We start from the raw sequence: 18,037 nt of genomic DNA, 5'->3' as shown, positions 1-18,037 counted from the left end.
TCCCACCTGTCACTTACAATTTACTAAGTAAATCCTACTGCTCAGCGGTCACATGCACACCATATATTTAAGGCACATTTGAAACACATCCCTTCCCAAAGAATCCTGTGCACTGCAGTTTATCCTTCACAGACCTACAATCCCCAGCACGCTTAACAAACTACAGTTCCCAGGAATCTTTGTGTAGATGTGACCAGTGTTAGGTTAGATAAGGGATGCGGGTGGCGCTGTGGTCTAACCCACTGAGCCTCTTGGGCTTGCCGGTCAGAAGGTTGGCGGTTCGAATCTGCACAACGGAGTGAGCTCCTGTTGCTCTGTCCCAGCTCCTGCCTACCTGCCAGTTCAAAAGCACGCTAGTGCAAGTAGATAAATAGGTACCTCTGTGGCAGGAAGGTAAATGGCATTTCCGTGCGCTCTGGTTTCCATCACAGTGTTCCGTTGCGCCAGAAGCGGTTTAGTCATGCTGGCCACATGACTTGGAAAGCTGTCTGCGGACAAACGCCAGCTCCCTTGGCCTGAAAGAGAGATGAGCGCCACAGCCCATAGTCGCCTTTGACTGGATTTAACCATCTAGGAGTCCTTTACCTTTACCCTTTAGGTTAGAATCCATCTCACTGATAGGGTAGATCTCTCTCTTGGAATCAGAGAAGTGTACAGTTGGAAGAGACCCTGAGGGTCATCTATTCCAACCCCCTGCAATGCAGGAAGCTCAACTAAAGCATCCACGACAGATGGCCATCCAACCTCTGCTTAAAAACCTCCAAGGAAGGAGAGTCCATCACCTTCCAAGGGAGTCTGTTCCACTGTCAAACAGCTCTTACCATCAGAAAGTTCTTTGTGATGTTTAGTTGACATCTCCGTTCTTGTAACTTGAAGCCATTGGTTCACATTCTACCCTCTGGAGCAGGAGCAATCTGTTAAGGTCATTTTGAATCCTGATTCAGTCTTCTGCAGCATTGGCTACTCTTCCTAGTTTGGTGTCATCTGCAAATTTGATGAGCATTCTCTGAATTCCTTTGTCACATTTAGAAAGGTGTTGAACAGCAATAGGCCCAGGACAGAACCCTGTAGCACCGCACTTATCTCTTTTTTTTCATGATGATGAGGAACTATTTGGGTTTGGTCAGTCAACCAACCAACCAACCAGCTAACAGTTATCTCATCCAGCCAACATTTTACCATTCTATGCAAAAAACAACAACAAAACATTTGGGTACTTCATCAAAAGTCTTACTGAAATCAAGATATACTATATCCACAGCATTCCCCTAATCCACCAAATTTTTAACTCTATCAAAAAAAGAATGACTTATTTTTGACCCATGCTGGATCTTAGTAATCTCAGCATCCTTTTCTAAGTGCTCACAGACTGACAGTTTAATTATCTGTTCTAGAACCCTTCCTCGTATTAATGTCAAGCTTTAGTCAGTGGTTATCTGAGTCTTCTTTTTCTCCTTTCTGAAGCAGGGGTCTACATTTGCCCACTCCAGTCTACAAGGATGTTCTCCAAGAAATCTCAAAGATTATAGACACAGGATCTGAGATTACATCCACAAGCTCCTTTAGTACCTTTTGGTGCAGCTCATCAGCCCCATAACATCTGAATTCATTTAAAGTAGCTAGGTGTTCCGTTACCATCTCTTTTTCTATCTTGGGCTGCAGCTCCATCCTTGCTTAGTTTATTCTGTTATCACCAGGTTGGGCACTGCTTTCTCTCTCTGTGTGCATTCAAATTTTACTTTGCATAGAGTCCGTCCCCCCCCCCCCCGGCAGTCTGAAATGGTGTAATCGACCCTCAACTGATGTTCTCCTCCATGAGAACTAGGAGGGCCATCCAAATCCCCGATCCTCCTTGCTGAGGTTGGAAGCACTGACCCAGCTTTCATAGAATCATAGCCAGAAGATCAGTAGTAGTGAGCAAACGTTCATGAGAAACAGCTTGCCCACAGCTCCCATTTTTTCCTGCAGACCCAGGAGAATGTTGTGTGTGTTCCAGGTAAGGATCAGCAGATCTGTCACTTTCACTCAGTTCCTCCTTTTTCAGTTCCCTACATTTCCGCATCAGTTTTGTTTTGTTTTTAAGATGGTCAAGTCCTCACATTATGGAAAACAGGTACAGGGCTCCAGCTACTGTTTGAGCATAAATATAGAATTGTGCCCTTCTTCTGTTGTGGTTTACAAGGGATATCCTAAGGGACAGACATACACATGCTAAATGGGCAAGTGTGGCTGACCTGTCAAGGATGGGGAATCTGTAGCCCTCCATATGTTACTGGACTACAACTTCCATCATCCCTGACCATTGACTATGATGGCTGCTGGTGGCTGCTGGGTTATGTAGTCTGAGACACCATCTGGATTGCCACGGTTCCCCAACCCTTCGGTATCTCAAAAAGGGTGGGAAACTGGAAGAAAGGGCATCCAAATAGAGCTATAACAAGTGGGAACACTACTGAAAAGACACCAAACATTATTGAGGTTTAAGAAATGATGCATGCTGTGTGGGATACGGATAAGAGTGTTTCTTCACGTCCCAAAATGCTAGAACTCAGGAGGATCAGCTGATGAAACAGATTCAGAAGCAGAAGTAGGACAAAAATAACCAGAAAAAATCAGAAAAATAAAACCAGAAAATCAACCAGAAAATCTGTGGCCTAAAAAGTTACGAGATTTCAACAGGAAATTATGAGATGTGCACTGATTGGAATTGAAGCCACGTGACTGCCACAAACCTGCACGTATTATTGAAAGTGGGATGCATATGATTGCCCTGATAGCATCATGAGCACAAATCATCATGAATGAGCAATTAAAAAGACACCTGGAGGGACTCTTAGTTGCTTTTAAAGGGGGGTTAGAGACATGAATGGTGGAGGAAAGGTCAACTATCAGCTATTAGCTGTGAAATAGAACCTCCATGTTTTGGGGCATGATACTTCTGATGGCCTGATGTTAGGGGCAAAACAACGGAAGACATCTATTCCTTTATGCCCTGCTTTGAGAGCACCCTAGAGGCATATGACCAGTAGCTGCTACAGGGAGCAGGATACTGGGCTTAATCTCATTCTGGCTTTGCTCAGTCAATGATGTTGAGGTTCTCCAAGCCCCTGGAACCACCACTTTCCAAGCCCAGAACGCCATAGGGCTTCCTTCAGAGGCCCGTTGTGCAAGGATGTTACAACCTCTGCACAGCCGCCGCTCACCTGGATGTCTCTCCCTTTTTTTGCTCGCTGTGGCTTTTTCCTGTGTGCTCCAGATAAATAGCTTGGGGTGAAGGCCTGCTGCTGTACATTCTTTATTAAGCAGAAAGAAAAAATGCTGTCAAAGTAAGGAGGCAAAATCTGTGGCCCGGGGCACCATGTGCAAAGGAAAGCGTCTCCGATCCTTTGCACGGGCTTGTTTGAAATATGCAGCAACAGCAGCCGAAGTAGCTGTCTTCTGCTTGGAAGGAAAGCGGGGGAGGTGGGGAGAATCATCCAGTTTGGTCAAGCAAGCAGATCAGTATGGAGGTGAATGGGGGTGCCATGCCTGGCATTTAGCAGGACAGACTTAAACATACCTAAGTACATAATCCACGTCTCAAAATGCTGGGACTCAGGAGGATCAGCTGATGAAACAGATTCAGAAACAGAAGTGGGACAAAAATAACCAGAAAAATCAGAAAAATAAAACCAGAAAATCAACTAGAAAATCTGTGGCCTAAAAAGTTACGAGATTTCAACACGAAATTATGAGATGTGCACTGATTGGAAATGAAGCCATGTGACTGGCGTGACTGCCGTGGATATCCAAGTGTCTGTGTGATATGTATCTATTATATCTTATATATATTTATATGCACACATATGCTCTGTGTGTAGGTATATGTGTGTGTATAATACTTGGGACTGTTTCTCTGCTCACCAACCCGCCCCCCCACTGCCATTCCTCCCATATTAACCCCCTAGAGATTCTCTCCTCCCACTCTTAAGCAACTATTAAGTTCACTTTTTACTTTCCCAACTCCATTTCTTCATGCAAATCCAGGTTTGATGCAGCAGTACAAATCCTCCAATGGGAGCTGAGCAATGACAGCCTAACGTTTTTATGTATATTGAAAGAGATATGCATATGGCTTAGGTCTCCTTCACACAGCACCATAGCAGAGCTGCTTATGACTTCCCCATGACATTGTCTCCAGTCACCCCACAGATGTTTAAAAGCCCAGAACTACATAGGATGAAAGGAGCCAGTTGTGTGGGTCCTTCCCACATGAAGGCCACACAACTGAGGGTGTTGATTGGTAGGAAGAGCCCAACTGATCAGCCTCGCCCCTGCGGCCCATAGCTTCTATGGTGGCGGCAGCATAGGAAAAGGCTACAGAGAAATGGGAAAGCCTAGAAAAGAGAGGGAGCACTTATTCCATTGTAGTTTTCAGGATCAACTGAGCACAGTCTCTTGATTTTATCTTCATCAATGACAGGGATGCTAAAGAGGGGACTAGTCATAGCTCAGTGGGTGGAGCACATGCCTGGCATGTCTCCCAACTTAAATCCCTGGCATTAACCATAACTACATTCAGAGTAGAAAATGCTGGGCTAGATCGTGGCTGGGGAACTTCAAATGCGGCCCTCCAAACCTGTCTGCCTGAATCTCGGGATTGTGTCCCCAGGCCACACACCCTCCCCCTTAAGACCATCCTTGGACAATTTTGCCAAAGTAAAATGTGTCCTTGAACTCTGTCTTCAGTTGCTCCCTGTGTTGAAGTTGAGAGTCATGGGCATGTCTAACTGGATTTTGTTAGGCTGTTTTGGTTATGCTCAGAGAATGACATATGGCACCTTCCTGTGTGATATCAAGATTTAGCCTTGCAGAAGCCCTTGGCTCCTAAATTCCAGCCCCAACCTTACCTCTGAGTGTAGAACCTCAGGCCAGGGAGGGATGAATGTGCTGCCCTAGACCTCTGTACTGGGCCCAGATCCCCTCAATGACCTGAGTGTTTTTCTCTTGCTGGAATGTGTTGTTGAACTCTGATAATGTCTCTTGTTCACCTGGAAGGGGGACGGAGAGGGATGTGTGAGTTAGAAACTAGCCTAGTGTACAAAGGAAAAATTCTCGTCCATTACTCTACCCACTTTTGCCTCTGGCCCTGCTTACCACTGACCTGTGGCCCTCAGAAGATTGCCCAGAAAGAAATGTGGTCCTCAGGGTGAAAAAGCCTGTCTGCCCCTGCTCTAATGGCTGCCTACAGCTTAGTCCTTATTGGCATGAGGCATGGCCAATCCAAAGCCTTCATCTTGCCAACCAATCATAGAAGCCAAATGTTGCATGCCTGTTCCTTTCTGTGCTTGAAGGGGGCTCTGAGGTTTGAACCCCGACTGTCCAAAGTAGCTCGTTAGGCCACCTTCAGTTCACAAAGTTCCTTCACCAGAGTTCTGCAGGTTTCTTTTGGGTCCAACCCTCTCTGCACATCCTACTAAGGTGGCTTCTACGCCCTTAGGCCTTCACAAGCGCCTTTAGATCTGCACCTGACTTTTTTATGTCCCCACCCTGCCAGATCTTTCCCTGACAACATTCTTCACCCCATCCCTAATCCTCCAGTGCTTTGGAGCTGTGAAAGGAGTGTTTGTTGTTCTCCTTCTGGATTCCAAAGCTCTGTTCCGCAATCCTGGAAGTCTTACGGCATCCTCCCAAGAGTCTTAATTCCTCCTCCTCTGGTACAAATGTTAGTTTAGCAGCTGTCAGGCTGGCACAGGTTCAAGTATCTCAAGGAACGGAACAGGCACGGGTCTCCTCAATTTGTTTTTGAGAACCAATGTTTGCATTAGTTTTGGCCTCCTGGAGAATTGCCTCCAAGTACTCATTTGTGACCCAGGTCAAGAGAATGGCTTCTTTGCAAGCCGAGATTCCTCAATGGATTCCTTGCCTAACGGAGATCTCCCACCATTCAACGGAACCACGTGGGGCTCCAGTGGAGATGATCCTTCCTTAGTTGGGCCAAAGTTGAACAAGCTCTTAATTTGTGTGCCTCCCGCTGTTGATTAGCAACTAGGGTCAGGAGCAGAGTTTTAAGGAGGAAGATGCAAAAATAATTGCATTTCCATTTATTTATGGTTGAAAGAGGGGTTTTGGCCAAAGTCACCCCAAAGCATTATGTGATATAAAATGCAAACCTTACAACAAAATAGAACAGTCAACATGTACAAAATTCATCTCTATTTCCCCCCCTCTCTCCAAGGCTGTGTACATACCAACCCATTATAGCACAAAAAATATACTTTTTCTTAATCAGGAATTGTTTTTGCTCATCTTCAGCATGCTTTCAATCCAGATTGATTCTAATTTTTTTATATAAATAATATTTATTACTTTTCCAACAATTTAAACAAAACAAAATAAACAATACAGTACAATACAAAAACACTACATAATATAACATAAAAACACTACATAACACTAACACGCACTAACAAAATAAAAACAATTTAAAACACACCAAACAATTTCAATATCTTATCTTTCATTCACTTATTTCAGGTACCTCCTCGCACCTCCCTTTTTGTATTCCACTTCTATTAATTGTTTCAGCAATTCCTTTCCATCTTCCTCTGTTTTCTATCCTATAATTATCTTAACATTTCTAACTTTATTTTACTCTAATAATCTAGTTATACTTAGTTCCTTATCACATTTCTACTAAAGCCATATCACTTCATTTCCACCTTTTTCTGTTGTTGTTATTGTTAAGTCGTTTAGTCGTGTCCGACTCTTCGTGACCCCATGGACCAGAGCACGCCAGGCACTTCTGTCTTCCACTGCCTCCCGCAGTTTGGTCAGACTCATGTTTGTAGCTTCGAAGACACTATCCAGCCATCTCGTCCTCTGTCGTCCCCTTCTCCTTGTGCCCTCCATCTTTCCCAACATCAGGGTCTTTTCCAGGGAGTCTTCTCTTCTCATGAGGTGGCCAAAGTATTGGAGCCTCAGCTTCACGATCTGTCCTTCCAGTGAGCACTCAGGGCTGATTTCCTTCAGAATGGATAGGTTTGATCTTCTTGCAGTCCATGGGACTCTCAAGAGTCTCTTCCAGCACCATAATTCAAAAGCATCAATTCTTCGACGATCAGCCTTCTTTATGGTCCAGCTCTCACTTCCATACATCACTACTGGGAAAACCATAGCTTTTACTATACAGACCTTTGTTGGCAAGGTGATGTCTCTACTTTTTAAGATGCTGTCTAGGTTGGTCATTGCTTTCCTCCCAAGAAGCAGGCGTCTCTTAATTTCGTGGCTGCTGTCACCATCTGCAGTGATCATGGAGCCCAAGAAAGTAAAATCTCTCACTGCCTCCATTTCTTCTCCTTCTATTTGCCAGGAGGTGATGGGACCAGTGGCCATGATCTTCGTTTTTTTGATGTTGAGCTTCAGACCATATTTTGTGCTCTCTTCTTTTACCCTCAATAAAAGGTTCTTTAATTCCTCCTCACTTTCTGCCATCAAGGTTGTGTCATCTGCATATCTGAGGTTGTTGATATTTCTTCCAGCAATCTTAATTCCGGCTAGGGATTCATCCAGCCCAGCCTTTCGCATGATGAATTCTGCATATAAGTTAAATAACCAGGGAGACAATATACAGCCTTGTCGTACTCCTTTCCCAATTTTGAACCAATCAGTTGTTCCATATCCAGTTCTAACTGTAGCTTCTTGTCCCACATAGAGATTTCTCAGGAGACAGATGAGGTGATCAGGCACTCCCATTTCTTTAAGAACTTGCCATAGTTTGCTGTGGTCAACACAGTCAAAGGCTTTTGCATAGTCAATGAAGCAGAAGTAGATGTCTTTCTGGAACTCTCTGGCTTTCTCCATAATCCAGCGCATGTTTGCAATTTGGTCTCTGGTTCCTCTGCCTCTTCTAAATCCAGCTTGCACTTCTGGGAGTTCTCGGTCCACATACTGCTTGAGCCTTCCTTGTAGAATTTTAAGCATAACCTTGCTAGCGTGTGAAATGAGTGCAATTGTGCGGTAGTTGGAGCATTCTTTAGCACTGCCCTTCTTTGGGATTGGGATGTAGACTGATCTTCTCCAATCCTCTGGCCACTGCTGAGTTTTCCAAACTTGCTGGCATATTGAGTGTAGCACCTTAACAGCATCATCTTTTAAAATTTTAAATAGTTCAGCTGGAATACCATCACTTCCACTGGCCTTGTTATTTGCAGTCCTTTCTAAGGCCCATTTGACTTCACTCTCCAGGATGTCTGGCTCAAGGTCAGCAACCCCACTACCTGGGGTGTACGAGGCATCCATTTCTTTCTGGTATAATTCCTCTGTGTATTCTTGCCACCTCTTCTTGATGTCTTCTGCTTCTGTTAGGTCCTTACCACTTTTGTCCTTTATTATGGCAATCTTTGAATGAAATGTTCCTTTCATATCTCCAATTTTCTTGAACAGATCTCTGGTTCTTCCCATTCTGTTGTTTTCCTCTATTTCTTTGCATTGCTCGTTTAAGAAGGCCTTCTTATCTCTCCTTGCTATTTTTTGGAAATCTGCATTCAATTTCCTGTATCTTTCTCTATCTCCCTCGCATTTTGCTTGCCTTCTCTCCCCCGCTATTTGTAAGGCCTCATTGGACAGCCACTTTGCTTTCTTGCATTTCCTTTTCATTGGGATGGTTTTCGTTGCTGCCTCCTGTATAATGTTGCGAGCCTCCATCCATAGTTCTTCAGGCACTCTGTCTAGCAAATCTAAATCCTTAAACCTGTTCCTCACTTCCACTGTGTATTCATAAGGGATTTGATTTAGATTGTATCTTACCAGCCCAGTGGTTTTTCCTACTTTCTTCAGTTTAAGCTTGGATTTTGCTATAAGAAGCTGATGATCTGAGCCACAGTCAGCTCCAGGTCTTGTTTTTGCTGACTGTATTGAGCTTCTCCATCTTTGGCTGCAGAGAATATAATCAATCTGATTTCGATGCTGCCCATCTGGTTATGTCCACGTGTAGAGTCGTCTCTTGTGTTGTTGGAAAAGCGTGTTCGTGATGACCAGCTTGTTCTCTTGACAGAACTCTATTAGCCTTTGCCCTGCTTCATTTTGCTCTCCAAGGCCAAACTTGCCCGTTGTTCCTTTTATCTCTTGATTCCCTACTTTAGCATTCCAATCCCCTATAATGAGAAGAACATCCTTCTTTGGTGTCGCTTCTATAAGGTGTTGTAAGTCTTCATAGAATTGGTCAATTTCAGTTTCTTCAGCACCAGTAGTTGGTGCATAAACTTGGATTACTGTTATGTTAAAAGGTCTGCCTTGGATTCGTATCGAGATCATTCTATCATTTTTGAGATTGCATCCCAGTACTGCTTTTGCCACTCTTTTGTTGACTATGAACGCCACTCCATTTCTTTTGCGGGTTTCTTGCCCACAGTAGTAGATATGATGGTCATCCGAACTGAATTCGCCCATTCCCATCCATTTTAGTTCACTGATGCCCAGGATGTCAATATTTATTCTTGCCATCTCATTTTTGACCACATCCAACTTACCCAGGTTCATGGTTCTTACATTCCAGGTTCCTATGCATTATTTTTCTTTACAGCATTGGACTTTCCTTTCGCTTCCAGGCATATCCGCAACTGAGCGTCCTTTCGGCTTTGGCCCAGCCGCTTCATCAGCTCTGGATCTACTTGTACTTGCCCTCCGCTCTTCCCCAGTAGCATGTTGGACGCCTTCCGACCTGAGGGGCTCATCTTCCAGCGTCATAACTTTTATATGCCTGTTGTCTTTGTCCATGGAGTTTTCTTGGCAGGGATACTGGAGTGGCTTGCCGGTTCCTCCTCCAGGTGGATCACGTTTGGTCAAAACTCTCCACTATGACCTGTTCATCTTGGGTGCCCTGCTCAGCATAGTTCATAGCTTCTCTGAGTTCTTCAAGCCCCTTCGCCACGGCAAGGCAGTGATCCATGAAGGGGTCCACCTTTTTCTAACATTCATTAATTTTACAGTATTTCTGTAAATAGTCTTTAAACTTTTTCCAGTCTTCTTCCACAGACTCTTCTCCCTGGTCTCGGATTCTGCCAGTCATTTCCGCCAGTTCCATATAGTCCATCAACTTCATCTGCCATTCTTCCCGGGTGGGTAAATCTTGTGTCTTCCAATACTTCGCGATGAGAATTCTTGCTGCTGTTGTAGCATACATAAAGAACCTTCAATCCAGATTGATTCTAGTTGCTGCTTCCTGCAAGGGTGGGTGTGGTGCTTGATACATGTTCGAAAACCCTCCTCTTGATTAGGCTATCCCCACTTCTTTCCTCCTGAACATGCCCCAGGTGAATGAAGAAGGAAATGGGGATTGTGATCAAAGTCACTGGGCAGGGATTAGGACACCACCTGTGTTGCTAGGACCCTCCATTGCTAGGACCACCTATATCTGTTTCCACCTCTTTTGAAATGGATGCACTGCAAGGTAATGAAGAAACAATCTGCAACGAGCTTTTATTTTCAAAAGGAAACCAGGTTTTCAAGAAGCGTTTTTCAAGAGCAAAAAAAGGGCAATGGATCTAGATTGTGTGTGGACTGTGGGGGGGGAACCCCAAGTACCCAGTCTCCATTGATTCTAGAATAATATATTACGCACCCCAAGTCAGCAGCAGCCAAACAGCATCAGAGTTGCTTGCTTGCATCGCTTCTTGGCCTTTTGGCCAAGATCAAGTGTAGTATCTGTTCTTATCAGAGTTGCTTGCTTGGAACATTTTGGGGGAAAATTAACAACATGACCATAGAGCTGCTCTAAGCAGTTGTAAAACATTGAAGGTAGAAATAGCCAGTCCACATACCACCTCTGAAGTACTTTTCTTTCTTTCTTTCTTTCTTTCTTTCTTTCTGTCTTTCTTTCTTTCTTTCTTTCTTTCGGCAGATTTAAAAATGATTTAGTCCTTTTAAAAACTCTCCCCACATATGGGATGAAATGGAGCCAGTTTTGCAACAAACACAACCAGCAGGGGATGGAAATACACTGATCCCCAAAGGAACCTCTACCGCTTAAGGTCCCTTTCTAAGCAACCTCCATTGCAGCCCTGGCCAAGCTGAGTCTGATGGGAGTTGTATGGCCCCAGGTTGGCCAAGGCTGTTCCACTCGATCTCCAGGACCTGTGAGATGAAAGCAGGGCATCGATACCCTAAGCCCTAGGAGCTGCTCCTTTTCTGTCCATTCTTCTCACTCAAGTAGTCTAATCATGGCCCTTATTGCATAATCCTCCAAGGCAATTGTACCATCAGACTGACAGGTAACACACAAGGAGCCATCTGTCAAACCCAATAACCCTGCTACTTTTATCACAAGGAGGAGGAGAAGAGGGTTTGTCTCGGGTTTCTAAAGCAAACACACATGGGATCTTGGCACAGGCCTTTGCGGATTCGCTCAATGCCGGCTCGCTGCTTCTTCCCCTCCTTTGGCAAGTCAAAGCTGGTATCTCTAGCTAACCGTGAGCAAGTGGCTGTGTTTGCTAGCAGATCACTAGCTGGAGGCCAGCCAGAGCTTCTGCAGTGCTGTGTGAAAGAAATCATTAATGGGAGTTGCACTGCTGAAAGACAGTTGGGTGCTGTGGAGTCTGCACGCTGCATGAAGCTGAGCGTTGCAAGATTCAGCACAGAAGACAGAAAGTACTTCTTTTTGCAGCACATACTTAGAACTATGGAATTTGCTGCCACAAATGGTAGCGGTGGCCACCAAGTTGGATGGCCTTGAAAGAGAATTAGTCAAAACCATGGAGAAGGCTATCAATGGCTAATGGCCACAATAGCTATGTTTTACCTTCACTGCTGGCTGCAGTATGATGTTGAATACCATCCATCTAACATTTGTTAAGAAACCTGAAGCATTTCAGTTAGGGATTGTAGGAAAAGACCTGCCAAGGAAGTTGAAAAATATCTTCATGTATGCGACAACGGCGGCGAGAGTTCTAATAGCACAAGGATGGAAGAACGAGGAAACCCCGACTAAATAACTATGGCAAGAAAAACTGATGGACTATGCAGAACTGGCAAAATTGACACATAAATTAAGGAACAAGGATAACTGTGACTTTAAAGATGAATGGGAACCTTTTACAAAGTACTTAAAGAAGCAACAAAGTGAACTGGACTCCTTGGCAGGCTTTGAATAAACACTCACAAACTCTTTATTGATAATAACTAGTCAGATAAATTAAGGATTTATACAATTTTGTAACATGCAGAGAAAAGCATCTATAGAGAAACCAGAGATTGGAACTGAGGGAAGTCTAGGGGGGAGGGTGGGTTGTTGTATGGGGGGAAATGGGGGGGGACGACTAAGGATGATATGTTGTAAGCTAATATGTTGCGTTTAAATTCCTAATAAAAAATATTTAAAAAAATAAATGATATTGAATGCCAGCTGCTGGGAAATGCAGGTGGGCAGAGTGCTGTCAGACTCATGTTTTGAGTCTGTTCTTGTGTTCTTATGTTCTTATACCTCTTCTCCCCAGGCTGCACCCATTACTGGCCTGGCTTTGCACACTCCTCAAATGTTTTTTGTTTGGCTGGAATGTATTCCTGGACTCCAGTGATGCTTCTTACTTGCTTGGATGCGGATGTGCAGGTCAGGTTCTGCTTTCAAACTTCCTAGGCATCTGGTAGTCCAAAGCGCTGGACAATATGGTCCATTCACCAGATCCAGCAGCCAGGCCCTTCTTATGTGTTATGTGCTCCTCTTAATCTAGAATGTTTGATGTTTTCTCCCCATCTACCCACATCCAATGGAATATTCCTAGCTTGAACCTCAGTCATTTTGTCCCTCAAAACACCCATGCAAAATTTTAGAGAGATGCTGATGCTTTCTCTGGGTGTTTTAATCCTGTTAATCTTTGTTTATTGTTCTATATATAAAAAAAACTGTTTTCTATTTTGTAAGCTCTTTGGGAGCTTAGGTGGGGTAAGAATTGTAAACAAAATGAAGTGTGTGAACAGGGTGTTGCAGAGACACAGAAGGCCCTCAGCAGGGGAGGCAGGAGTGGGTGGCGACCTTGCAGGCGTTGTGAAAAGCACCCATTGACAAAGAAGTGTCACATCCAACATCTATCCAGTCTTCTGCTCAATTTGTGAGTCTCCCAAGCTGATAGCTGTGTGCTAATTTTCACACGTCCTGCAGCCAGCCCTCTCGATTGGGCGATTTGACTAAGTAAGAAATGGACAGCCAGATGAAAGCAACAGGGAAAATTCTCCCATTGCTATACATATTGTAACCTGGCGAGGGATTCTGGGGTGGGCAGGGGGAATAGAAAAACAGGATGTTTATCAATCTCCTGATGGACCCTTGTACTTAGCTAATGTGCCAGTTGTTGGAAACCACAGAAGAGGAGAATGCTCTTGTGCTTGAGTCTTGCTTGAGGGTTTTCCACAGGCATCTGGTCGGGCACTAGAATAGGATGCTGGACTAGATGAGTCATTGGCCTGATCCATCAGGGCTCTTCTTATATTAATGGACAGTATTTGGATTGGAAAAACACAACCTGTGTAAGGGCCCCTCTCTGGGTCTTCTTTTTATGGTGCATTCACGATAATTTGTGCTTAGGTTGTATTGGAGCAGCTATATGCAAACCCACTTTTACTACCGTTTGTGCCTGCAAAAATTTTGGCGCAGACATACTGCTTCATTTCCCACCAGCATTTCCAACCCCCAAATTCCGTGCTGAAATTCTGAAACTTTTCATACCACAAATGTTCCAGGTTGGGTGTGTTTGCCCTACTTTTGTTGTGCTATAATGACACATGACCCGGAAGCCCTTGGCCTATAGAGTGAGATGAGCACACAACCCCAGAGTCGTCCGTGACTGGACCTAACGGTCAGGGGTACCTTTACCTTTAATGAAAGAGTGCCCTTCCATATGGCACTAATGAGGAAGCGTTGCATGACAACTAATAAAGCGGAATGATGTGTAGATGGTCCAATATAAACCCACCACTATGAGTTTATCCACACATCCCTTGCCCTGCTGTTCTCCCTGTGGGGGGGACGACTGCTCTTTAGTGCTCAGTCAGAGCAAATGGCAATTTGGGATTTCCCCAGATTGCCATTTGTTCCGATCTACCACTAAAGAGCAGGTTTTCCCTTGGAAAGGAGAAGGGCAAGGGGAGAACTGCTTGGACCTGTGCTTTCCAGGCATGGCACAAGTGGAAATGTCAATGACATATTGCAGAATATACTCACAAAAAAATAGCGCCCAGGCTCGGGGACCCTAAGCATCTTTTGTCCTACGCTTTCCTTCCCAATACACCTTTTATTCTATTATATTTAATCACCTCATTCCTTTTCTTTCCCTTCCTTTCCCTTTCTCTTTCCTCACATTTGTTCATGGCCTTGCCGCCTTGCACCTTGTCTAGCAAAGGCCATAGCTTTCTCAGAAAGATTTGCTAATCGTCCTTATATCTAGTCACAGTATTTTAATAGCAAGTATCTCTCTCTCTCTTAGGGACATGGGTGGCGCTGTGGGCTAAACCACAGAGCCTAGGACTTGCCGATCAAAAGGTTGGCAGTTCGAATCCCCGCGACGGGGTGAGCTCCCGTTGCTCGGTCCCTGCTCCTGCCAACCTAGCAGTTCGAAAGCACATCAAAGTGCAAGTAGATAAACAGGTACCACTCCAGCAGGAAGGTAAACGGCGTTTCCGTGCGCTGCTCTGGTTCACCAGAAGCGGCTTAGTCATGCTGGCCACATGCCCTGGAACCTGTATTCTGGCTCTCTCAGCCAATAAAGCGAGATGAGCGCTGCAACCCCAGAGTCGGTCACGACTGGACCTAATGGTCAGGGGTCCCTTTACCTTTTTATCTCTCTCTCTCATAGGGTATATGTTGTTGTTTTGTTGATGATGATGATGATGATGGTATGGAACTCGCTCCCACAAGAGGCACTGACGGCCATCTTGGGTGGCTTTAAAAGAGGACCGGACAAATTCATGGAGGAGAAGGCTTTCAATGCATACTAGCCACAACAGCTATGCTGCTGTCAGAGGCAGCAATGCTTTCAGAAGAAAGGAGGGGAGAGGGCTTTTGTGCTCAGGTCATACTTTGCGTTTCCTACAGGCATCTGGTTGGCCACTGTGAGAACAGGATGCTGGACTGGATGGGCCATTGGCCTGATCCAGCAGGCTGCTCTTACCTTAATACCGTATTATTATTATTATTATTAGCTACTCTAATTATTTGCCTGGGATACTGAATTTAAAAACTGCATGATTCTATCATTGTTGTAACTTGTACTGGGAAGGCCAAGCAATCAATCATATAAAAAAATAAATATTGGTCCATCTCACCTCAGATGCTCAGCTCTGACTCACCATCACCCTTGAGGAATCCACCTCTGGGGTTCCTGTCCAGTGTTAGGCTTCAACAGTATTCCATCAATCTTCACCACCAAACTTCTGTATTGCAAAGTACTGACTCATCATCAGAACTAAGACTTACCCAATCCTGATAAAGCTCCGCGGTGATGAGAGACAACAGGCCCCTGAGTCACCCATGAGGTGCCAAGTGATGTATTCTGCTGTTTGGGAGAAGAAAAAAGAATAAATCTGGTGAACAGGCATGTACAGCCTCCTCTTGCCTCTCTGCCAATTGAAAAGGTGGCACATCTCACTGGTTGTAGATCATTGTCTTAAGAACTGGGCGCAGTTCCCACCACCTATCTAGTTTTTAACTAAAAAACTAGTGAAGGAGGCATGATGACCAAAAATTGATCCACCCACTCCCCCTCAAAATAAAGAACTAATCTGATGCCCTTCACATTCTTTGGGACATTTGAAGCAAATTGCTATTTTATTTTGTCCTCTAAAATGCTTGCAATCCATCCTAGTTTTGTGTCACTGTGTATTTCCTTTTATGAATGCTCTTCCAAGTAACATTTAAGGGAAGACAGTTGGAAAGATAAGATGCCACAGAAATTGCAAGTGCTCTAAGTACTGTGTTAAAATCAGGTGGTTTTGTGGTGCTCAGCACAGTCCACTGTGTAAGATATGTTTTGCAAATCTATAGATTTCTGTGGATTTTCATCATGCCTGCATAATGTATAATCCAGTGCATGTGCATTTATGCAGGAAGACGTCTAGGGGCGCTTCTAGACATCATTTTTATTGCACGTATATGATGATTTGTGCTCATGATAGTATTGCGGCAGTTGTATGTGATCTTGCTTTTAATAGTGTTTCCGCCTGTAAAGGTTTTGGGAAGGGCATACTCCTTTGCTCTCAATCAGTGCACGTTGCATAATTTCCTGCTGAAATCTTGTAACTTTTTATACCACAAATTCTCTGCAGGGGTGGGAGGATTATACTGCTTTTGTTGTGCTATAGTGCAAAAGTGCCCCTCTAGACGGCAATAATGCAGTAGCACTGAAGAACAACGAATAAAGCAGAACACTGTATGGATGATCCAGTAAAAATATACTACTAATGCACTCCTATTGCATCCATGGCATTTGGAATTCAAGGTAGCCTACAACATACATACATACATACATAATTTTATTTGTATGCTGCCTTTCCATAGACAAAATCATGCTCGAGGTGGCTTACAAAATAAAATTTAAAATTACGAACAAAACAAAAGTAGTCATAAATAATAAGTAAAATGTCAAAAAGGACACAGCCCAATAAACAATTTCCACATAAATCACAATGAGATCTAAAATAAAGATACAAAACATTAGTATCAAAAACAGCAACAATGCCCTCCAAACAATACCTCAACCCAAGAATCTGTTCAGCAGCCTCAGCTTTTGTAGCTGGAGTCAGTCCGAGCCCCATACTCCCAGGTCAGGTGGAAACAGGCCTGCAAGGCAGGGAGTGGGTTTTCCAGGCCTCCCAGCCCAGATGCAATACAAAAGTATGTGCAAGGTAATAAAAACAAACTACCGTCTGATCGTGTCCTGCACAAGGGTTATGTTCTGGGGATGGCATATATACACAAAAACACGTATACCTTTGTATTTTGCAATCTTACTTCCCAGTGGCGTAGCGTGGGGGGTGCAGGGGGGGCGGCCACACCGGGCGCAACATCTGGGGGTTAGGGTTAGGGGGCGCAAATCCACGGGTTAGGGAGCGCAAATTACTTGCCTTGCCCCGGGTGCTGACAACCCACGCTACGCCTCTGTTACTTCCCAGTCCATCCCTAACGGGTTGTTGTGTAGTACAGTGGAGTGTGTGGTGAACCCAGAAGATTCAGGACAAATAAAAGAAAGTACAGTACAGTGGTACCTCGGGTTAAGTACTTAATTCGTTCCGGAGGTCCGTTCTTAACCTGAAACTGTTCTTAACCTGAAGCACCACTTTAGCTAATGGGGCCTTCTGCTGCCACTGCGCCACCAGAGCCCGATTTCTGTTCTTGTCCTGAAGCAAAGTTCTTAACCTGAAGCACTATTTCTGGGTTAGTGGAGTGTGTAACCTGAAGCGTATGTAACCTGAAGCATATGTAACCCGAGGTACCACTGTACTTCTTCACATAACACATAGTTAAACTATGGAACTGGCTCCATTGGAGGCAGGGATGGCAACCAGAGAGACAAGGGTAGTCTATCACTGGAGACTTGGCAACTGTTGGAAGTCTAACCAGGAAGCTGTTGTAAGGGGTCAGGTAGGAACCACATAACAGCACATTCGGATCTATTGTCATTTTCCTATTGATCTATTTGGCTGTGCCTTATTTGGTCAAGAGTTTTGCAGTGCCAGCTGCAGGCAAAATCACAGCTTCATATCTCTTGGGACCAGTGGGCAGATTCTGTCCAAAGCCCCTCTCCCCAAATATGGGAATACTACTGGAAAAAGGAATAGTTCAGTGGAAGAGCATCTACTTTGCATACAGAAGGTCCTGGATTCAATCCCTGGCATCTCCAGGTAAGGCTGGGAATATCTCCTGCCTGAACTCCTGGAGAGCAACTGCCTAGTACTGAGCTGGATGGACCATTGGTCTGGTTCAATATAAATCAGCCTCTGAATTCAAGCACAGGGCGAGGGAAAAATTCAAGGAGGATAACATTTGTGGTTCCATAAACAGCTGTAAGGTATG

General features: G+C 44.4%; 2 protein-coding genes across 2 annotated transcripts in view; one reads left to right on the top strand and one right to left on the bottom strand.

Annotated features, from left to right (window-relative positions):
- LOC310746244 (uncharacterized protein) overlaps positions 1–18,037 on the bottom strand; it is a 213,151-nt gene that overhangs the window by 36,290 nt on the left and 158,824 nt on the right. Inside the window, exon 2 of the mRNA XM_083580100.1 lies at positions 15,443–15,518. Within this exon, the coding sequence (XP_083436226.1) occupies positions 15,443–15,518 (76 nt within the window). The remainder of the gene's footprint in view (positions 1–15,442; positions 15,519–18,037) is intronic.
- Positions 1–18,037, top strand: part of WNT3A (Wnt family member 3A) — a 90,177-nt gene that overhangs the window by 22,921 nt on the left and 49,219 nt on the right. The gene's annotated exons all lie outside the window — the stretch shown is intronic.

Source organism: Podarcis filfolensis (assembly GCF_964270895.1).
Source record: "Podarcis filfolensis genome assembly, chromosome: 12".
Lineage (NCBI taxonomy): Eukaryota > Metazoa > Chordata > Lepidosauria > Squamata > Lacertidae > Podarcis > Podarcis filfolensis.
This window is presented reverse-complemented; position numbering and strand designations above follow the sequence as displayed.